Source organism: Penicillium griseofulvum (assembly GCF_001561935.1).
Source record: "Penicillium griseofulvum strain PG3 chromosome Unknown contig_79, whole genome shotgun sequence".
Classification (NCBI taxonomy): Eukaryota; Fungi; Ascomycota; class Eurotiomycetes; order Eurotiales; family Aspergillaceae; genus Penicillium; species Penicillium griseofulvum.
Window position 1 is genome coordinate 1,999,951 of NW_024467420.1, and position 22,437 is coordinate 2,022,387.

Here is a 22,437-nt window from a genome sequence, read left to right on the forward strand (position 1 = left end):
CTAGGGCCTCTAATAATAGAAATGTCAGTAAAACTAGGTAGTAAGCCACATACCTACGTAGAGCAATGATACCAAGAGATCCCAAGCTATTCAAACCCCAATCCAAGGGTTATACATCCAGTAGAAAAACCCAAGAAGAATAAAAGTCAATTTTTGACCAGACTATAAATGTACATATGCAGAAGTGCTCAGAGATACAAGACCAACCCCAAAACCCAGAAAGAAATACAAGCCAACACAGTTAGCGACGAGGGTTAGTATTCAAGTTTGCACGACCAGAGATACCAATCTTGTGCTGCTGGTCCCTCTTATCCCAGACACCGCTACGACCTTCCGCAACAGCCACCACCTCCGCCGCAACACGGTTCGCGAACAACGCATCGCGACGCTTATCCGACGCATCGAGAATCCACTTGATGGCAGTACGGCGACGCTGACGCAGAGTCAGCGGGTGGGGGATCTGCACGGCAGTACCACCACCGGCGATACCCTTCTGCTGACGGATTCGGAAGAGAGGCGCCACGGAGTCGACGACGAGAGTGAGGTAGAGGACGGGGTCGAGGGGGAGCTGGGAAGCAGGAGGGGCGCCGAGGAGACGACGACGGGGGTTGACCTGTGGGGGAGAGGAGGTGCGGAGGTGATCCAGAACCAGAGACATGTTCTAATATTCCGTTAATTTTCCGCAAAGATAAGGAAAACGAAAGAAACATACCTTCTGCGCCTTGGTCAATTTCCCACTCTCCATCATCATCTTGGTGAACTGATCCTGCATGGTATCGTAGCGCTTGCGGAAGTTCAATGTCTTAAGGTCCTCGGGGACGACAGGAGGGTCGAACTTAAGTCCGGGGTTCTCTTCAAGAGCCTGACCCTGCACCTGTTCAATCATGCTAGCAAGAGCAGCGGCGGCCTCATCGCTAGCGCCTTCTCCAGCCATACTAGGCATGAGGTTTGACTCAGGAAGGTTGTTAGACTCAGGCCCAACGTGCATATCGTTCATGAGGCTCCGAGCCGAAGTGGAGAACGAGCGCGAGCCACCAGACTTCTTCAATGCATCCCGCATAACCTTCGGCATGTGCTTCATAGCGTCCTTATCGCGGCTGAGGATCTATTCGAGACTCAGTTAACAACCATATCCAGACAAGCCATTGGATTATGTATTCATGCTCACCTCCTCAACGGGTGACCCCTGATCCAACTCCGGGGAAGAAGGAATACCATCACAGCGCTTTTCCTTATCCATGATTCGGGAGATCTCGTTGGCTTCCTCGGTGACATCGGGGAGCTGATCGGAAGTCGGGAAAGTCTTCTCGTCAAGCTCGGACTCGACTTTCTTCGAGCCATCGCTTGAGGAGTTCCATCGGCGCTGAATGGGTAGTGACTGGACGGCGCGGAATCGGACAGGGCTGGCGATGCTCCGGGGGGAAGACAGTGCGGAAGTGGTGGATTGGCGCAGGGCCGAGACGGCTTTGTTGGCTGTGAAGAGGTTGAGTCGAGGCGCCATGATTGCGGTTGTGAGAATTGGCCCCTGTACAATTATTGAGACGGGGAGGTCGAGATTAATCTGCCTATTTTGGGAAGTTTGCGGTCTCGAGTAAATTTCCGGGATACTTATGTAAGCGCCAAGGATTTCGATGTGAGGTCATGAAATGTACAATTAGAAACAGGATTGAAGGGTCATACATATATGTAGATGCAGGGGGATAATTAGTCTAAATTATGATTAAAGGGATGGAACTAAGTTTTGATTCATCTACCCAGGTCTATGTGTAAAGAAAAGACTATTTTTGCCCGGTTCTAGGGTTATGTGGTATAGATATATTTCCGCAATGTACATGATGTCGATATAGGAATTATATCAAGTGATTCGCTTTCAATAGAATTTTTACTTATTTTAACTAGTAATAAAGACTGACAAAAATATACCCACACATGCAATTTTGACTACCAGGACATGTACTATAAACAAGCAGGTTTGACACAAGAAAAACATGGTAGATACCAGGGTAGAATCAAATAAACAAAAGAGAGAGCCTCACAGCCGCCCCAACCCGAAAAAAAAATAAAGAGAGAAACCCAACAGCCTAGGTCTTGTTGGGAGTATCAGGGTAGACATAGAATGCCAAGGCCAGAATGATATACATGCCGAGACACATACCACCCTCAAGGTAATTTGACTTTCCATCCTGAATAAGCAGAGTAACAACCAAGCCGGAAATAAAGAAGGCAACGGTCTCAAAAGTCTGGAAGTGCAGTGTCATCTCGACACCCATGATCCAGCCCAGAATAACCAAGAACGGCGTGACAAACAGCGCAATCTGCAAGCTGCTACCAATAGCAACTCCGATGGCGAGATCCATCTTGTCCTTGTACGCAACCACAACGGCGGTGACATGTTCTGCGGCGTTACCCACAATTGGAATCAGTACCAGTCCGATGAAGGTCTTGCTCATGCCGGTCGTCTTGACTAGGGGATCGATAGCATCGACTAGGTAATCGGCGCAGATAGAGACGAGGACAGTCACGACGACAAGGACCACGCCCGCAGCCCAGGGACTAAGAAGGCGTTCTTCTTCCTCTTCCTCTTCCTCGGCGCCAGCGTTGTTCTCGGTATCGCTGGCATTCGTCTCTTCAAAGAGGTCGGAGTGGGATACCAGCTGGAAGTAGAGGTACATGACGTAGATAAGCAGCAGAATAATGGAAGTGCCGTGTGACAAGATGAGGATGTTGTGCTGGGCATCCTTGGTCCGGTCTATGATATCTATACCGCTACCGTCGGGCTTGGGTTTGCTGTCTGGTTTCTCGATGGCGGCGTAGAGGGTGGCAGGGATGATAAGCGAAGCGGAGGCCACAGCCATGAGCGAAGACATGGTTGATGCGACTGTGCTGTTGAAAGACTGCTCGCGGTAGCGGAGTCCACCGACGAAGAAGCAGCAGCCCAGGACCAGTAGGATATTAGACAGGATGCTGCCAAGCATACTGGCCTGGACGACGCGAATCTGGCCCTGTTTCAAGGCGATGATGCTGACCTATCAAGCAAAGCAAATTAGTATCAACATTGGTACGTAGCACCGTATCACCCGCTACATAGTAATACATCGGGCATTAATTCGGGGCTGAGGCTTGGCAAACTTACAATCAACTCAACAGCATTTCCAAATGTGGCATTCATGAGGCCGCCAAGCGATTGGCCCAGAGTAGCGGCTAGCTCCTCGGTGGCAAAGCTGAGCAGTGAAGCGAGGGGAACAATAGCAAAGAAATTCAGTGTAAAGACAGTGGTGGAGTTCCAACCAAGAGCACCAGAAATGATGCCCAAGGGGACAAAGATAAGCAAGACATTGACATAGTCGCGAACGATGGTTCTCCAGGTTAGATGGACGACATGCATCGGCCAATGCACCCAGACACGGTTATCTTTCGGATGGTGGTGATGCTGTCCATGTTCTGTGTGGTCGTGAGGTGCGAGGCCATCGAAGGAGCCACGGTGTGAACGGAGAAGGCCTGTTCGCTCATTGGCCAGGGAATTATTGTTAGAGCTCATTCTTCGTGGACCGAAGGTATGGCTTCTGAAGTGGGAACGGAAATTTGGGAGAGCTATAAATTAGTTAGATCCGTTGCCAGAACGGAGATATGAGGACTTTCACAGAAAGCCGGAAAGGAGCGGATGAAGAAAGGGGAAAGGGAAATAGTATATAACCCACACATGGCCAAGCTTCCAAGGTTGAGAATTTAGCGACTGTGACCTGAGATTTGGGGGAGAACCAGTGGAAATGGAATGAAAATGTGGAAAACAAGGTTAGCACAGCCTTTCATTAAAGAAAGTGGAGTGACAATTGGTCAAAGTCGGTGGAGAGAGGAGCTTTGAGATGACGACCCACTGAACTTGGAAACTCCACATTACACATAATAAAACAATTTGATTGGTTAAAAGAGCTAAATAGCCAAGAATCAGCACTGCCACACATTCCAGCACGGACGATGTGTTTTTTAGTGGGACAAGAACTCTACCTAGGTAGGTACATAGTATGAACTATGGAAAAAACATTATGTTTGGAACTATATAGTGGATATATATCTTTTAACACCCCAATCCACATAAAAAATAAATAAATAATACATCAGGGTAGTAAGTCACATCAAAAGAAAAAAAAAGAAAAAAATAAAAAGGAGGGTTAAGACACAAAAAAATGAGGTATAAAGGATAGAATCGAAAAAAAGGGGGGGGGGGGGGGGGGGTCATTACTCCCCTGAGGATGAGAGGGGGGTGGGGGGCGCGGTCATTACTCCTCCGGCAGAGCACCATTGCCTTTAAAATCCAGCCGACTGCTCTTACGCCCAACACCCTTCAGCATACTGAAACGACGGAACACCGAATCCCGCATCCCACTATTACTATTATTCAAAACAGGGGATAGCGGTGCCGTCCCGTTCGTAGTCGTCAAAGTCATCACATTACTATCACGCGTGACTGGGCGTGAATAATCGCGCGTAGACGGGAGTGTCGACCATCCACCACTAGACGCAGGCGCAGCCCGATCTGTGGCTGCACCCGTGGCAGTAGGGCCGCGGTGCTGGGAGCCAGCGCGACTGCGGCCGTCGTGCGAGCGGGGGACCGTGTCACGGGCATTGTGCGTGTTCAAAGAGGTTTGGGACTCATGGGCAACAGACGCCGAAGAGCCATGCTTATATGTCTTGTCGCCGCCAAAGAAGCTGCGACGCTTCTCGCTTCGGCCACCGCGGGAATGGCTGGTAGTGCGACTGTGAATTGTGGCCGTGTCGTCGTCGATGTTTTCGTCATTTTCACCAATTATTTGGCCCTTGCTGTCGGATGGCTGGATTGTGAAGATAGAGTTGGTCGCGCCGTGGGTTCGTTTGAAGGGGTTGATTATGCTGATCCGGTGACTGACAGATTGTCTATCGGAGCGCTTGCGCGTGTGGGTATTGCCCCGGCCGGCGCGGTTGACGTCTTGTTCCGGACTGACAACTCGCTGGATAGGTGGCATCCGGCGGCTGTCGCCTATGACGGGGGATTGGCGGGCTGTTTGTGTGGGCGTGGGGGATGAGTACTCCACCGGAGCCGGCACGAGAGATCCCAGCTCGGATTCGAAGACATCTTCGAAACGTCGAAGCAGTTCGGCTTGAGTAGCTTGTTGAGCGGGACGCTGGTAAAGAGAGAGTGCGTGCTTGATAGCCAAGGCGTGGTCGACGAGTGCCACGGAAAGCGCAGTCTCCATTGGGTCCACAGGCTGCTGTGGTTGTGTCTCTCCAGCATCTTCATCAGCTTCCTCAAGCAGCTTATTCCTTGCCATCTCCGCATCGGATAGGAATACGCGGTACGATGCCACACAGTTAGAGTTTGACGATCTGAGCTCAAGCAGTGATTCCAAGGCTTCAGTCAGATTAGACAGACTAGAGTCCTCACCCGACGCAGCACGGCGGCCAATAAGCTGGAGCTCCTGTGTCTTGCGCCACGTGCGCTCAATGGCAGTCTGGAGAGGCGACAGAGCAACCTCCTCAGTAGAAATAATTTCACTGCGACGGAGGATATTTGGGAACGCTTCTGAGACCGTGAAAACGAACTTTTCAACAAATTGCTCACGGACATCCGAGCTGGTCGTGTGTCGTCTTGAGGTAGCAGAGAAACGGGACGGATCTGAGATCAGCAGGTGCTCACGGACCGAGGACGGAACCTTGGGGCGTTGGTAGACAGGATGAGACACGTCGCGGTATGCGTTGACAGCGCTGATCTGAAGGAACTGGCCTTCGTAGTCAGGAATCTCGCCAGTAGACATGACCTGCGCAGCAGGGTGTTCCCGCTGCATGCGATCCACGAAAGAGGCCATGCGTTCTGTAGGAGACGCCTCGAAGATGAACTCCTTATCACGCAGGCCGGGAGGAAATCCGAGACCCTTGTAGACCACACGGAAGTAACGTGGGAATTGTTTGTTGCCCTTGGCGATGATGTCGTAAATTCGAGCCATGGAGCTTTGGGCTCGGGAGAGCTTGGCGAAATCCATCGTCGTGTGCTCGTAGTGCGCCGCAAGCTCCTTGTAGCAAGTCAATGCGGGGCCCCAGGCCATGGCATTTTCAAAGTTCTGGATAACGGAGAAGTACAGAGCCTCTCTCCGCTCGAATGCACTTTGAGCTGGGAAAGCGGGTTTGAGCAGCTCCGGCATAGGCTTGGTGAGATCCCATTCGTACAGATCAGCATGGAACTGGAGGGCAAGACCTGCTTCAGTGAAGTTGCCTGCAGCAGCCTGAGCCTCCGCAAGTTCATGAACGTAACGAATAAAGATATCCTCGCGACCCATGTCCTTCATATATTCCATCAGCTTCAAAGCGTGCAGACTCTGGGTTGAGGCGCCGCTCTGAGAAGCTACCAAAAGATCCAAAAGTTCATCGACCGTACCAACAAGACTCTTAACAGCATTCGACAATAGATCATCGGATATACTCTCATTCTCGAACAGATCCAATAGCTCCCCGATAAAGATCTTCTGGCTAACACTTTCATTCATCTGCTTGGACTTGAATAGGATATCCAGGCTAGAGATGATCTCCGTTTCAATGATGGAGATATCCTGGTTCAGATCCCATTCACTCAGAATCATCGTCTGCAGTATTTGAACAGCAACATGTCGCAGCCCCTCGTGAACACTGAGACACAGACCAATGATGGGAGGAACCAGGCCGGGAACATACTGAACCTGATAACCGCCGAGCTTTTTCAAATTGAATCGCTCCCTCTCGTCGTCCGTGGTTTCCCAACCAATGGCCTCCCAGGTAGACTGCAACAAGTCCGCACCCTGCTCACGCACATCGCCAGCGATCTTCCAGACAGCGCGGCGTTTCTGCTCAGGGAAGGTCTCGAGCGCAAGGACATCGCTAGAAATCACCTTCAATAGAGTGGTGAAGAATGACTCCCATAGCTTCGTATCAAATGTATCGGCATCATCCGGTGCCGGAAGGAATTTATCGATCAGCAACACCGCAATATGTTCAAGACTTTTGATAGTCGCGCGGTGATTGTACACATGAATACTGAACCAGTTCTCAGGATAAGCCTCGCAGTCTAGGATGGAGTTGTGGGCCTCAAGTGTCTGAGCAATAAACAGTGCGAGCTCCAGTTCTTTCAAGGAGGGAAGCTTGGGAGACTCGATCTTGGCAATGGCAGCCATGAGCGCAGACAATTCGACCAAAGACTCATCGAAGCTTTGAGGAGTCTTGGCAGTCTTCATCTGGAAGGGGAACGCCTTGCTGAAAAGCAAAGACAGATATTCCGTTTCATCAACCCCCTCAGTGGATATAGCACAATAAGAAGCGACGATGTTCGGCATGAATCCATAAATCAGAGGATCCGGTTGACTGAGCAATTGAGCCACGATGGAGCTGCACAGTCGCACCTGATCACGATACAAATCTGACACGCTTGAGGTTGCGCCCCAGTATGGAGCCAACCAGCCAATGCAGCTGGAGATCAAGGTTTGTCTCTCCTCGCCAGAGGCGAAAACCTCGAATAGTGTATAGTTCTGGACGAGAACTAGCTTATATAGTATCAACATGCCGGTGACATCCTTGCATGAATCTATGAAGCTTAGAGCGATCATGATAATTTCATCCTTGTTCAGGACGTTGGAGAGCTCTGGTAGCCATGTATGGAAATGTTGAACCACCAGTGTTTTGCTGCCCACCAATGCCGGCGAGGAGTTTTTCATCAAACTCTCCAGAGCCTTGAAAATGGTATGCATATCTCTGTTGAAGGTGGATTGAACCGTGGTAATCCCAATACCTTCCTCCTTGGCCTTTTGCTGCTCGCGGGCCTTAATGATGAACTTCAACAGATGGCGTCCCACCTTGAAGGCAGCGCGAAGACTGCGAGATTGCGTACCATCGGTCGCTGCATTCAAGAGGCGCAGGTAGCTTCGAATAAGGCAGGGGGTGACGAATGGGAAATTGAACTGCTCATCAGCGTAGCGGTCGACCAGCGGGCCTAGGTTGTATCGTCGATCATGCACAATTCCCAGAACGGTGACCAGGTCATTGAAAATTAAGTTCTCGTATTCTTCATTGCCAGCATGTTCGACCAGGATCCCGAACAGCGCATCGAAGACGCCACTGAGTTGTTTGACAATCTCGATCTCAGGAACAAAGAGCAAACGCTTCAGTGTATCCAAGACCTCGTCCACGGGCCGCTCCCGCCAGTTCAGAAGACTCAGAATGACTTGATCCTGGGAGTACTCCGTGCTGCAGAGATGGGTTTCAAGGTGCAAAGTGGACAATGGACCCGTCACAGCTTCATCTTTGGCAGATTCATTCTTGCCAAGCGCGCTCCACGGGAGGTTCAGATAAGCACCCCTTCCATTCTCAATGCTGGATGTCTGTTTGTCATAAGCATGCAAGAGTAGAGAATGGCGCCCATCTCTAATGAAAGCCTGCTGGTCCCAAAGGGGCATCCAGGCAAGAGCAAAGGGAAATTCGGGTGCATCTGCAATACTCATCACCATATGCGAGCCAGGAATTTGTTCTGTGGGGATCTTGAGACGAATAGTCTGGTTCCAAGGCGTGCCGCGCTGGGCGATTGTAGTACGCCATGCCGTGTTCGACGTATTGGATGACGAAGGGAAGACACATTTGTCTATCCGTGCTCCTTTAGCATCACGCACTTCGAGAGTAAGTTGGAGATTGTGCAGTCCAGTGTTCGCTTGTAGAGGAATTTGACCAGCCTGTGGATGAGACAGGAGAGCATCTGCCGGAAATACGGCCTGAGAGAGCGTGACGTAAATGTCGGATCTTGGCTTCGAAGGAGCCTTGGAGAATCCAATGCGCTGTGTCTGTACGACATCGTGCAATATAGTCGGGTTCTGGCGAATTAGGAACTCGGCGTCGGTACTGACAAAGGGGCGCAGATGGAGGTGTAAACGTGCTGCAGGATCGGCACGCACATACCGGCCGGTAGGACTAGGAAGTAATGCACGGATCAATTTGTCAAACCCATCCGTTAGCCCCTCACCGTCTTCTCCGTCTCGACGGGGCGACCAAATGTTAATCACCTGCTCAGCGTCCTTGTCCTGTCGGAGAATGGGTGAGATCTCCAAAATCCCGACGCCGACAGTGCGTATCGCCGAGACTTCCTTCGTTGGAGCGGGTTGAGGGGTGCTTGGCTCTTTAAAGCTGGATGAACTGCTCGATGTTCGTGGAGTCCCTTGGGTAGTGGGCTTAGATGGCTGATCAAAGCTCGGTCCACGTTGCTTTCCCGTCCACATCATGCTGCGTCGCGTTTTCAAACTGCCCTTGACCGAGGGTTGAACGCCCCCATTTGCCGTGGCCTTGGTTGGGGTCGGACTGTCCCGTGAGATAGATGGCCTCGACGCAGAAGTGGTATCAGCTGTCGACCGCGTCTCTGGAGCACGTACCCAAGCAACTAGATAAAGTTGCCGCCCATTCGCGGATCCATCTCCGATGTCTGTTGCAGCCAAATCAGTGAACAATGTCTTCAGTTTACTGCTTTGGCTCATGTTGATGAACTTATCAGGAGACGGAATATCTAAACCAAATGTCTCAGATAGTGGACTGAGCGCACCAGCGTCTGATCGTGAGAACAGCTGGATTCCGATGGTCACTTGGCCCGGTGCATTCCCTGATACCGCGTTGATTTCCAGCAACATATGATGAAGTGCGGTAGCATCGGATGTTTGGGTGGGATGGGCTTCGAGCATACTCATCTCGGACTGCAGCTTTGCTAATTGGATAGCGGAGTCATCACCTGTTAGCAAACGACCTCTTTGTTCCGGATCGCGAACGATCACGTCCCCGCTAAGCATTTTGTTTGCCTTGACAAGTTTCCAAACTGTCTCATCCCGCAATGCTTCCTTCTCCTTTCCAGTTAGAACATTGTGTAGCAATTGTCGTCTCGCAAAGTCCAGCTCTTGTACAATGGTTGAAATTTCCTCCAAAACATCATACCGACGTGCCAAAAGCAGTTCGTGCAAATTAGTCGAATGCCATTCGCGCAGACACGATGCGATTTCATCGACTAGTGGTTCTGTGAGGGATGTCGGAGTTTCATCACCGATCTTCAGCATCGGAACCGGGGCAGCAGGTTTGGGCGCATCAGGGTCGCGAGGAGCAAAGGAGACAGGCGTATGCGGGATGGAGCCCGTCCGCCATCGCGGACTGGGCTGGTCTGACCCATCTGTCTTGTGAATAATAATCTGGGAAGGCTTCCCCTTTTTCGCAAAGACAACATCGGACACTTCGCCCCCAGCCTGAGAATCACTGACGGAATAGGCCAGACTATTTCGAGGCATGAATTCTCCCTCCCAGCCAGACAAGGTCAGGCGATCAATGCTTTTCCGGTCGGCATTCAGCAATGCTTTATATCCATCGCCGTCGCCCAGCACCTCTCTAATCTCAACACAGTTCCGCGGGAAGATACCAGAGAACACGCGAGCTTCGAGAGTCTGGCCCTTGGTGCTTGTCAAGCCGGCCAGCAACGAGGGGGGCGCGACCAGATAGCCTCGGCACCACTCGCCGTCCTTCCCTCCTTGTTCAATTATGTAGAGCTCATCGCCAAGCTCCAATGGTAGGTCTGCCGGGGAAGATGGATTGAAAGGGTATATAGCCACGGCAAAGGCGATCCGAGGCAGCGGCCGCCAGGGCATGGCTGTTATGAATCGCTCGACGCGATTGGAGCTCGAGACACCAGATTTGAGGCGTGCCAATCCCCGCAAATGGGTCTCCGATCGCAAGGTTCGCGGGAAGGGAATTCTAGGTGTGGATCAGTTCGAGGAATGTTCGTTTCGATCAATCGAAGGCCACATGTAGGAGATCCAAATCGAGGAGGGAGGGGGAATAACGAGCGGAATGTGGAAGTTTGAGGAATGTTATGCAACAAGTAACGATCTAAAGCATGATTAGAGAGGGGACTATGTGATTTGACCTGTCGGAAAGCGTGGAAAGAGAAGATAGATCTCTCACAGAAAGTCTGGAGCAAAATGACCGTGCCCCCCTTGACATTTTTGGTGGAGACACAATTTAGAGTCGTGGGGAAGAAACTCACCGTAAGAAATATACACACACACGCACACACACACAATGATCTGAAAAAAGAGAGAAATTGAAAATATCAGAGAGAAAGAAAGAGAAGCTTAAGGAGAAAGATTAACCTCGAAGATCATCCCCACATATCTCAAAAGTTGGACCTTTTGGACTTCGGAGGATAACTGCTTTGACCTTGCTTCTTCTGCCTACACTTTTTAAGATTACATCTCCTAACATCATGTACAATAATTGATGCTCATTCTATGATCACAGCATTTACAATATAAATATGATTGATCATACTGCAATACTCTGTACTCTTTGCCTACATTGTAGATATTTCCCCCCTGAACCATATGAAGCAACCGAACGGTGGGTCAATATAGCCAATGAGAAGATGTATTTTCTTACATATAAAAAGAATAAGCAAAAATAAAATGAAAGTTTCAAGATCGTTTCATTTCTATTGATTTCTTTCTATTTTCCCCCTTTGAACGTATTCGGCAATTCGTAACAGTTGCATGCATATGTATGCCCCAAGGGATAGAATTAGAACCCAAAAGCTCTAGATACATAATGTCTTACCTGGTCCTCGTCTTGTACATAGAGAAAAAAAAAAGCGAGGGTTGTATTGATATTTCGGCCTCAAGCAATCGTCTAGCGGACATCTATATAGAGATTCAATGTTCTAACCTGTCCTAATGATATTCCCCTGGAGATAAAGAGAGAATATTTCCCTGACCTTAAAGATACTATATATGTTGCACTTGTTCATGCTGAAGAAGTCGCATTAACTTTTGCCCTTGTTCAGATATCATATTGGGTCTCATACATGTACTTATCAACAGAAGTTCCAGAGAGAACAGGAAAAAAAAAAGTAAAAACAAAGGGGAATTAAATGTCAATAAGTACATCTCATTTCCGGAACATGCTAAGGGTCTCTTCCTTGCGCCAGTCCATATCCAATTGACCCTCGTAGACATCTTCAATAATCTGCCGGGTACGATCGTACGTATTCTCATAACGGTTCTCACACTCCCGGAGCACTTTGACAACAAGGCTGCGGCTAAGGCCAGGATCATCGGCGTCACCGAAGTGCTTCTCAACACGCTTCTTGAGCATTTCGATGCCACGACGAATTTCCTTATTATCATACGAGGCGAGAATCTTCTTTGCCACCATACGGGAGTGGCTGGCACGGGCTGCGATATCGGTCGGGTTACCGCCTGCAGCGAGCAGACTGTCAATTGATTGCACGAAATCAATTAATTTGCCTAGTGGACGGTGAATGACCGCATCGAGGTAGAGCTTCATGTGCTCCTGGAAGTCTTGGTGGGCCCGATGAGTCCACCGTTCAAGCGCGGGGATGTTATGCACATCCACTTCCTCGATGTAGTGGTTCATATTCTCAATGAGGAGGATGTGGTAGTTCAGAATCTCCTTATCTTCCGGATCTCCCGCACCCGCAGTGCCACCCGGAGGTTGGCCGGGAGCTTCCTTGGCAATGAATTTGAGTGACTCCCACATCGCACGGTTGATGCGGTCGTACGCGTCATTGACGCTAACGCGAATATCACAGAAGGCATTGGACGGGGAGGACAGCATGCTTTCCACCGCATTGGAGAAGTTGGGGAACACTCGCATGAAGGAAATCACTCCCTTCCGTTTGTTCACCTTAACTTTGGTGTCCTCAATGCCTCGAATTTGCTCATCGACAAATCGGTTGAAGAGCCCCATCAGGCGCGAATGGATTTTTTGGAGTGCATGAAGAATAAACTCTTGATTCGTGTCATCAAAGTCATTCATGGCAATCTCCAAGGCATAGAGAATACCGATTCCTTGAAGGGGATCGGCCTGCATCGCCCAATCCACCATGCTTTGCATGTCATTCGGCCAGAATGAATAAACCTCATCCATGATGTGCTCGACTCTCTTTGCCGTTCCTCGATCAGGGTCATGCGGCTGGTTGGCAGAGAAATCGGGACAAGAGCGGTTTTCCGGAATGGTCGCAGCCACCAAATCGGAAAAATCGGCGCTGGCAAGAGAATCGAGATGGAAGAATTGGATAATGAAGTTCTGCTCCTGAGCCATCATGTTCAGTGTCTCCCGCAAAGTCCCAGCAAATACCTCAGACGGCTCAGCCCTTCCTTCCTTCTTCCCACCACCCGAAGCCAGTCGAAGCCCTGCGGCAGCCCGCACCGTTTTGCCTCGCCGCACCGTCAGTTTTCTTGCAGCCATGGTCAGGCCCTCAGCCTCTTTCTCTTTCTCTTGATGTGTGAAAAGGAGTTCCTGCTCATCTCCCGTCGGTTTGCGCGCGGTTTTCTTCCAAGCCAGATTATTGTCGCGGAAGTCACTCTGGTACGAAGGTTTGGATTGCTGCTCATAGAGACCGACAAGGCTATGCCACTCTGCCATGCTGACCTCCTTAGCAAATAGCATCAAGGCATTATACCGCCAGACCTCTTGACGGAAGTGCCCTCGTGCGGCACTGTCCAATTTCATCGAATCCTTGGCACCATTGGCGAAATCAACACGTTGTTGTTCTGCCATTTTGAAGGCAAGGGCCATGAACTGCTGTAGTCGGCTGAGGAACAAGTTTGCAGTAGAGCGATACTCTTCCTTCTTTTGTTTGATCGCACGCATTTGGCCAATTTCTGTATCAGCATACACACCGACGCTGGCATCCACTTGACGCTTCTTGTTTTGTCCAATGTCAGAGTCAATCGTGACCATGGCCTTGTACAACGTCGCCAGGGCGCCTTCAGTATCCTTCAGCCCATCTGGGTTGCTCAAAGAAGCCTCTTTGAGAGGTCCTAGTTCAGACGGAGATATTGAAAGTGTCTTCAAAAGCGTTTGCAGCTCATTTTGCAGCAGCTTCTGGTTTGCTGCCTGTACCTGTAGACCTTGACCTTGAGCTTCAATATAGGCGACATCTTCGTGAAGAGTCTATAATATAGTATCATTAGCAGACTGCCAATCACCCAGATTCTGTAATTCCAAAACTTACGTTAAGTTCATGAGAGTAAAGAGTCAATAGACCATCCAGCTCATCACACTCTTCAATAGTTCTGTCGATCAAGCTTGCAAGTTGTTCCACTTTTCCTTCCTGTTGCTCAAGGTTGCCAAGCCAGCTGGTGGCCTCGACACGGCCAATTTCACGGCGAACATCTGCTTCTAAATCTTCAATCTTCTGTTCATCGGCCAATCGCCCATTCCATCCTAGATCAGTGAGAATGTCATCAAAGTCAATACCACGTCCGTCGAGAATGCTGGGATCAATTCCAAGGGCTTGACAATATTTCATAGTGTGGTCTTCACGACGCCTGCGACGACGTCCCTGGGCTGCCGGGGATGGCGATCTTGAACGATCTTCAACTTTTACAACAACATCAGAGAGGTTATCCCGAGATACCTCGGGAGTCTGGACATTGGCCGCCGCGGTCTCCTCAGGAGCTGGCTTTGTGATCTCGACAGTAGGTGTCTCTGAGCCTGCAGCGGGGGCGGGAATTTGTAGATCTTGTTCTGACGTTGTTGCCACTGGACTCTGTGGGGGATCCGTTGCCGACCGAGTAAGGGACGGTGCCGGAACCACGCTGGTGATGCCATCAGGGCCCGCAGCATCGACCTGTGACTTCTTCGCGGCTGCCAGCAGTCGCTCACCAGCACCACCAGCCCTGGGCTTGAAAGAACTATAAGCATTTGCAGCCTTTCTCCAGGCTCCTGCAATATCTTTGCCTTCCTTTTTCTTGACCATAGGGCCGAGTCCCGGGCGTTCTTCTTCCTGCTCTGGAGAAGCCTGAGATGGCAAGTCCACAGCAGGAGTGGTTTCGACAGGGGTCTTGGGCTTTTCATTGGAAGGATGAATAGGCTCTACCGAGGGCAGATTTGCAGCAATCATAGCAGCAGGCTCTGCAGCTAGTCCCTCAATTGCCGGTGACGAAGATGGTTCCCGGGGCTGTGCGGAAGTCTCGGATACCAAGCCATCTGATGCAGTTCTCTCTTGAGGCGGGGAGGGCTGATTAAAAGTGAATGCCTTCTCGCCGCTACCACGCTGGGGCGACTTTGGCCCAAAGCTAGGCGTGGGGCGTGGAGGTGTGTCTTCACTCTCGTTATTAAATGAACCAGAAGTGGTAGGACGAAGTGCCTCATTGCTGCGCATGAACTCCGGTGCCTTGCTGGGGATTGACTGAGTGGCAAGAGGTGGGGGTTGAGGACCACGGTCCTGGCTGCGCGTGGATTCCGGCGACTTGCTCTGCACTGGCTGTGCAGCAGGAGCTGAGAATTTGGCACCACGATCCTGGCTGCGAGCCGAAGATGGGCGGAGTGACTCTGGGATATCGGCATAGCTGCTAGCTTGTGCTGCAACGTTTAGATTATCTGTTCCTCTCGGCTCTAATAGTGAATTCGGGGGTTTTGCGTTTGCTGCGTTACGCTCAGGCGCACGTGGCGGGGGTTGCTGGTCCAGAGGTGGTCCAGAAAGGAGCGAAGGAGGGGATTTATGTAGATCAAAGGGAGATGGTGCCGGTCTGCCCTGTCCTGTAGATGGCCGAGAACCGGTCGATGGCCGAGACACCTGCTCGCGGCTCTTTTGCGTGCGAAGGGTGGGGTCTTCGGAAGGCTTCCTTTTGACATCCCGAGGCGCATCGCGACTGGGATCACGGCCTCTATAGGACGGTTGTAGCGAGGTGGGCAACTGACTATCCGATGCCGAAGGCATTTGGCCCGGGCCCCTTGTCGGTGGACCATTTGAAGGACCGCCTGGTTGTGCTGGAGGTGCTGGTTGTCCCCTTGGCGGTGGGCCATGTGAGGGACCGCCTGGCTGTAATGGCTGACCCCTTGGTGGACCATGTGAAGGACCACCCGGTTGTCCTGGCTGTGCTGATTGCCCCGATTGTCCATGCCTCACCAGCATTTGTCGCTCATTGTCATCAAAGCCAATAAGGTTGGGGACTTTTCCATTGGTGTATTTCCTGTAGATCTTGACCAGGCTCCCGATGAAGAACTCCTTTTCCTTAGAAGTTCTGGCATGCCAGTAGTATGGCTTTCCAATTGTGACCGTGAATCCTACATTGCTAGCCCATTCTTTTTGTTGCTGTTCTCCTGGTGTTTTCGGCACAAGAGCGGTAAATGATTGGATTGCGGTTAGATCGTCAAGCATCCAAGTTTTGCCGATAGAGAAAGTCCCCTCGTTGTTCTCTCGAGCTTTGTGTATGCGGACTCTGCCCGACTTTCGAACCGCTATGATAATGATACGGGGTTTCTTGTTCTCCGGTGGTCCTTTTGGCGGGGAAGGGCTCGAGGGGTGCGCTGCATCCTCGGTGATGCGGACGTGGGTGATGTAAGATTCGAGTACTGAGAGAAACAAGCTGGGTTAGCTAAAATCGCGGGTGAAATGACGTTCCGACGAAGCAAACGTGTTGCGATCTGGTCTAAGCGCTGCGCGTCACTTTCGCAATGTGTTGCTAAGCACACCACTATTGACTAGAAACGGGAGGGTAAAGTTGAGGAAGTACGTTGATTGTGTACGTACACAGGCCATCTTCATCCTTTTTTGCGAAACAGCTATGAATGATCCGCTTCTTCTCGTCCTCGAAGGCGGCCCCTCTTGTCATAGTGCTTGGGCTAGAGCCCGTATCAGACTGTAAATCTCCACGGTTTGGTAGCGGCCCTGGCGGAGGCCCGCGGGGACGGTCTCTGCCGTTCATCATGGTATCGAGGGATACAGAGCTCACGTGTGGGTAGCCGCGAGATCAAGGGGACATGGTCGGGAGGGTCGGGATCGGCAACGCCACTACGCACCACGCGCCGGAGGAATTGAAATCCGTTGAGGGACAATGCGTTTCAGGCGGAATATAGGTACAAAGCAGTACACGTTGTGGCCCAAAGTAATGCAAGTGGCCAGCGCTGAAGTTCGAATTAGCTCATCAAGGTGTCTCGACGGAAGGCGGAGAGCTTCGAGCGGAGTATCGAATTGATCCGGGGTTGCCCAAACGCGGTAAACAAATGTGTGGAATGTACGATATTAAGTCCTTTTTCATGATCGAGGCTCAATGGAGTCTCACTATTTTATTTGCTTTTGTAGTCACTGAAGTGTATCGCAGTGCATGACCATCCCTGACTTTAATCCTATTGGCTTTCAATTGCCAGGAAATTAGTCATCCATCCCCAGCCCTCCAGGACTCCAGGCTTCAGTCCAATGCTAGAGCCTGGGGCCTTGAGGCTTTCGGTTCTATCACATGCAGAATAGACATTGCAAATGTACTCTATCCCACACACCAACCACATCCTGGCATTGCGTCTCTAGTCAATCATGTCCACCGTTTCAATTAAGATCGATTTCATCACTGCCTAAGTGGCAATAAGAACAAGCTTGCTGAAACCAGAGCTATTCTGGGTGACATGGTGCAGCTTTGAATCAAAACCTTGGGATTCTTGAAATTCAGGGCTCTTTTGTAGAAATTGTACGAGGCAAGTGTCAAAAAGAAGCTATAGTTACTTGAGCATCACCAGGCTAAGTGTATATAGGTGCTTGCTTCTATATGTCAACGGTCCTGTCTTGACAAATGATAGCGCTCTCGAATTTAGGGTACTTAAAATATATGTAAGGCTGATATCAATTGCTGTTCTATCCTCTCTAATACCACCCAGAAGTGGTTCTACTCTGGTTCTACCTACTTTGCTCTAGGAGATGACGGCCTGTACAAGACACTCGCAGCTTATGTGACGAGATAGCCACAGCTGTATACACATTCGTCTTCCCTGCTGGCTCAGGATCTCAGCTATACATTAAAGCAATATCGTTCACTAGCTGGCATGGCAGAGTAGGGAAAGCGGTATGTACAACGTTGTGGAACTAGACCGAGGACGGTAGGAGAAACAAGCCAATCAGAGAACTAGAAGTTGATAATGCCGGCATAACCAAGCGCCAACCACCGCCCATCAGCGTGCATCAACCTTCGCCAATCACCGTGGAGCTGACAGCTTACCGCCTCCTTTATTGTAGTTTTTTTTTCCATCTCTTTTTTTGGTTCCTGGCAGATTATTTCTAAATAGTCTCTCCTTGCCCCGGGTTCTCATATTTTCGTTGTCGTCGAAACAAATTGTTCCACCATGGCCAAAGTTTCCAGCAAGAAGACCTCGGTCAAGAAGGTATGCTTCATTACCTTCGAATTTGAAATGCCCATTGGCATGATCTACAAACAAACCAGAATGGTTGGACTGACAACGCTTTAATGTTAGACCGAGTCTCCCAAGACCACCAAGTCAATCCCTCCTCAGCTGATCGCCTCAGTCGCGGCTTTCTTGTCGGACAATTTCCCTGAGACCAGCACCGCATTCACCAAGGAAGCGACAAAGTCGCTCAAGAAGAGCGATGCGAAAAACGTGCCCTCTCTCTTGGAACTCTTCCAGGCCTCCGAGCAGGGTTCTGGCGTGAAGAAGTCCGCTAGCCCCAGCTCTTCTTCCAGCTCAAGCAGTAGCTCTGATAGTGACTCGGATGTTGAGATGGGCGAGGCCACTCGTTCATCCTCTCCGTCTTCTTCGTCTTCCTCCTCCTCCTCCTCCTCTTCCTCTAGCTCTGACAGCGATGCGGATGATGAGGATGATGATGAGTCTCCTGCTGCCCCCGCCCCGGTTCAGAAGTCTGCCGGCGTGAAACGCAAGGCCGAGTCTAGCAGTGAGTCTAGCAGCTCTTCTGACTCGTCCTCTTCGTCCGAAGATGACAGCCCTAAGGCCAAGAAGGCCAAGACCGCTGCCACCCCCAAGGAGGCTTCCTCCTCTTCGTCCTCGTCTTCGGATTCTTCCAGCTCTGACTCCGATTCCTCGTCGAGCTCTTCTTCATCCGATTCGTCCTCTGATTCCTCGTCTGACTCTTCTTCCGACTCCTCTTCCGACTCATCTTCTGACTCCTCCTCTTCCGACTCCTCCTCCGACTCTTCCTCCGACTCTTCTTCCGAGTCCGAGTCCGAGAAGGAATCCAAGAAGACTCTGAAGAAGGCAACGAAGACTCCCCTCCCCGAGTCTGACTCTTCTGACTCGGAACCTTCATCCTCATCCGACAGCAACACCCTCGCCGCTTCTCCAGAGACCGAGACCAAGCCAACCAAGAACCCCGTGGAGGCCGTGCAGACCACTTCCTCGAGCGCCAGCCCCGCTCCTGGCAAGGGACCCGCCAAGAAGAAGCACACCGGAGCTCGCCCCACCCCTCTGGCCCTCCTGAGCGAGTTGCCCCATGACCACCCGTCGAACGACTACATGTCTTATGCCTACGCAGAGCGCGCCTGGAAGGACCTGTCCGTGACCCGTGGCAAGGGATTCACTAAGGAGAAGAACAAGAAGAAGCGTGGCTCCTACCGTGGCGGTCCCATCGATATCGGCCCCGCAACCACTTCGTTCAAGTTCGAGGACTAAATGACGACTCTTTGCTTTTGCGACACGAACGTACTTGTTAGTCTATAATATCAGGCTATCGTCAGCATCTAATCAGGAATTTTGCCACCAAACCCATAAAGCACCCCCGAGACTGGGCTTTTGTCTTGGATGTCGCTTTGCCGGAGGGATAATCGCTATCTTTTTGTCGCTGCAATCTTTGCAGTACAACTTAGGTTCGCTGCCATGGATGAATATGGGGATAGCGGCTATAATATCCCGCATCATACTTTACCAATTTCACTCAGCACGGCGCACACGGGGCTATGGACAAGGTCTTTGGACCCAACATTTGCCATAGGATTTTTTTTTGCTCATTAGCTTATATCAATCAAAAGTTTGGAATCCGTTCTCAAATGGGGGTTCGAAGTATTCTCAATCACTCCTAGTGAAAAAAAAAGTGTAATCTACGTACAAATCAAGAAAAATCGATATCTCACCTATCCTGTCTCCTCCAAGACCCAGGCTCCTCCAAACTCTCCCACCTGCAATCCCAACCCTGCGTCTCACTAGCCATATCATCATGCTCAAGGTCTCCAAAGGCGCGCTGGTTCCTCAGCTTAGAAATAGTAGCGGTGTCGTTTTCGTCTGGACGCTCATATCCAGCCAAATTGAACGCCTCGGAGTTCCAGCGCTGTACAACCTCCTGACCACGTGGTGAAACCTCATGACTCGTATTCACACCCAGGTCCAGGTTAGATGCATACCACTCTTTCTGCGGACCGGTTAGGTCATCCGTGGACGCAAAGTCGAGCTGGACGACCCCATCCACGAGGCCTGTGTAGACAGTTGGCGAGGAGGGCGAGGGAGAGGACATCGTGTAAACGGGGCCGCGGTAGGGACCTCTTTGGCGGTTCCGGCGCATAGCTGGAGCTCGTTGGGGGAATGTGAGGGGTGGGTGATGGGAGAGATAAACGGAGAAGCCCTTTTTAGCGTGTGATTTTGCTTTCATTCTGGGTGTGCTAACATTGGTATTTGTTGTCTGTGTGCTCTGCGATTGCGAGGCGGGTACTTGTGCATCCAAGTAACTGTATGTGTCGTCCATGCGTAGGTCAAAGATCTTGACTAAGCCTTCAGCGCCGGCTCCGGCTAGGAAGCGCTCACGGCCGAAGGCGTGGAGGCTGTAGATGGGGCTGAGATCCGTCATGTCTTTGTAGGAGACCTCGTAGGTGCTTGGGGAGCGCAGGTCGTGGAGTCGCACGGTGTGGTCGTCCCAGGCGGCTAGGAAGACTTCGCCTGGGGAGGCTGTGAAGTTGTAGGTACTGAGAGGTTCAATGACGCTGATGTTGGGCCTTGATCTGAGGCTTGCAGACTCGGTGTCTAAGGTGCCGATTTCGATGTCACGATATGCGAAGACGCCGTCTGGTGTGATTTTCGAGATAGACAAGGTGTTTGCTACATTTCCAGTTCCCACCGCCACTAGTGATGAGGATAGGAATTTGGAGTAGTTGGTTCGTGGGGAGTATTCTCGGTGAAGCCATGTGAATGGCTCGATTTCTTCGTTCTCGGTCTTGGTATTGTAGAAAGCGATGGATCCATTTTCGAAATGCGCAGCCAAAACAGAGTCTGCGTCACTGCTCAAATCTGATTTATTGAGTCTGAATCCATGGACCTTAAATATCTGCTTGTATTCGAATGTCTCTTCATTGGGAGATATGGCAAGGTGAGCGATATCACCTCGAACCCGACCAAAGATCAGATGCTCCACGTTGGTATTGTTACTGTAGTGATTCCCCGAGGGCAAAAGGTGCAGAGAACAAATGTCATCATGGCTGTTGACCCATTCGTTAGCATCATTGAACACAAACCAGTCTTCTTGCGAGTGAGCGCCGGTTTGCTTGATCCTCATCACAAGCTGGTGTGCAGCACCCCAGGCAAGAACCTCCTTCCGATCAGCCCAACGTTGGCCATTCCATACCTCGTAAGAATCGATTGGAGGCCTGTACCCAAGAGTCGGGTTGTCTTGGCGAGTCACAAGAGGACCGATCTTAGTCGCACTTTCAGGTGGCACAACAAATCGGCCGATAATGGCGTTTCTGTCGAAGGCCCGGGACCTAGAGGTCAAAGCTTGTGCTGCATCTTCCCAGTATGGTGGTGTCTCGATAGATGGAAATCTGCTTCGCACAAACGCTCGAAAGATTCGAGAATTTTCAGCTGTGATAATGGTGTGTAGACGATAGCATGTCTGAGACAAATGTGCTAATGCATTGGCAGTTGGAAGATATGTTGCAATTTCATAGATGATCTCCGAGGGGAGCTCAGATAGCATGTTGAAAGTGAAAGGCGGTGATGTGAAAAGAACAAATTGTGTTGGGGCTTTCAAACAATTGCCATCGTTGATTTTAGGCCGCCACTTTCATGTGTTTGGGTGTTCAATGAGGCTGAAAAGGGAAATGTGGAAACAAAAACGTATTTTGACACTAGACCGTTCTTATTTAGGGCTTAGCAGGGCTATATCTGTTTGTCAGGGATTTCTCCAGAAAGAACCTCATTGGTTTAACAAACATATATTAAAGATTTGATCTCTTCTTCACCCCACAATTGTCGATTGTGTGAAATCCATCCAATATGTAGCAATTTCATATATTGCCCCCAAGTGGGCACTCACCAGTTGCCTTATGACGTAAGCACATTAGCTCGCTGCTCCCTTGGGTATGTAGCTCTGACGCGCTGTCCTTTTTTGGCGTCAAAAATCAATTTAGCAGACCCTCAAGCTTTGAACTTGAACAACAAGACTTCAGCGTAAATAATTTGCAATCCCCAGAACAAGGGATCTGGAGGGGCAGTCCTGGCGTACAGCCCATTATCAAGTATGGTTATCGCCCCATCACCTTATCATCTTATCGCTTTATCACCTTATCGCTTTCGCGGGGAAAGCGGTAATGCCGTCGTAGGTTCTCAGAGGTTGGACAAGATAGTTTCCCTATCAAATCTACCTAGCGCATGTATTGAGACCCGCTCGCATTGATCATT

General features: G+C 50.5%; 6 protein-coding genes across 6 annotated transcripts; 1 reads left to right on the forward strand and 5 right to left on the reverse strand.

Annotated features, from left to right (window-relative positions):
- Positions 1–241: 241 nt before the first annotated feature.
- PGRI_006480 (mitochondrial 37S ribosomal protein uS7m) lies at positions 242–1,501 on the reverse strand (the record flags this gene model as incomplete). Its single annotated transcript, XM_040788361.1, has 3 exons — positions 242–661; positions 713–1,105; positions 1,169–1,501. 3 exons carry the CDS (start codon positions 1,499–1,501, stop codon positions 242–244), a joined length of 1,146 nt encoding a protein of 381 aa, XP_040652133.1.
- A 580-nt stretch (positions 1,502–2,081) lies between these two features.
- PGRI_006490 (calcium/proton exchanger) lies at positions 2,082–3,538 on the reverse strand (the record flags this gene model as incomplete). Its single annotated transcript, XM_040788362.1, has 2 exons — positions 2,082–3,026; positions 3,134–3,538. The coding sequence occupies 2 exons, from the start codon at positions 3,536–3,538 to the stop codon at positions 2,082–2,084; spliced, it is 1,350 nt and encodes a 449-aa protein (XP_040652134.1).
- A 739-nt stretch (positions 3,539–4,277) lies between these two features.
- PGRI_006500 (guanine nucleotide exchange factor DCK1) lies at positions 4,278–10,658 on the reverse strand (the record flags this gene model as incomplete). Its single annotated transcript, XM_040788363.1, has 1 exon — positions 4,278–10,658. One exon carries the CDS (start codon positions 10,656–10,658, stop codon positions 4,278–4,280), a length of 6,381 nt encoding a protein of 2,126 aa, XP_040652135.1.
- A 1,294-nt stretch (positions 10,659–11,952) lies between these two features.
- PGRI_006510 (GTP-Rho binding exocyst subunit SEC3) lies at positions 11,953–16,745 on the reverse strand (the record flags this gene model as incomplete). Its single annotated transcript, XM_040788364.1, has 3 exons — positions 11,953–13,983; positions 14,045–16,389; positions 16,568–16,745. The coding sequence occupies 3 exons, from the start codon at positions 16,743–16,745 to the stop codon at positions 11,953–11,955; spliced, it is 4,554 nt and encodes a 1,517-aa protein (XP_040652136.1).
- Positions 16,746–18,147: 1,402 nt separating this feature from the next.
- On the forward strand, positions 18,148–19,446 carry PGRI_006520 (nucleolar and coiled-body phosphoprotein 1 family protein; the record flags this gene model as incomplete). Its single annotated transcript, XM_040788365.1, has 2 exons — positions 18,148–18,186; positions 18,277–19,446. The coding sequence occupies 2 exons, from the start codon at positions 18,148–18,150 to the stop codon at positions 19,444–19,446; spliced, it is 1,209 nt and encodes a 402-aa protein (XP_040652137.1).
- Positions 19,447–19,900: 454 nt separating this feature from the next.
- On the reverse strand, positions 19,901–21,733 carry PGRI_006530 (F-box protein; the record flags this gene model as incomplete). Its single annotated transcript, XM_040788366.1, has 1 exon — positions 19,901–21,733. One exon carries the CDS (start codon positions 21,731–21,733, stop codon positions 19,901–19,903), a length of 1,833 nt encoding a protein of 610 aa, XP_040652138.1.
- Positions 21,734–22,437: the final 704 nt, after the last annotated feature.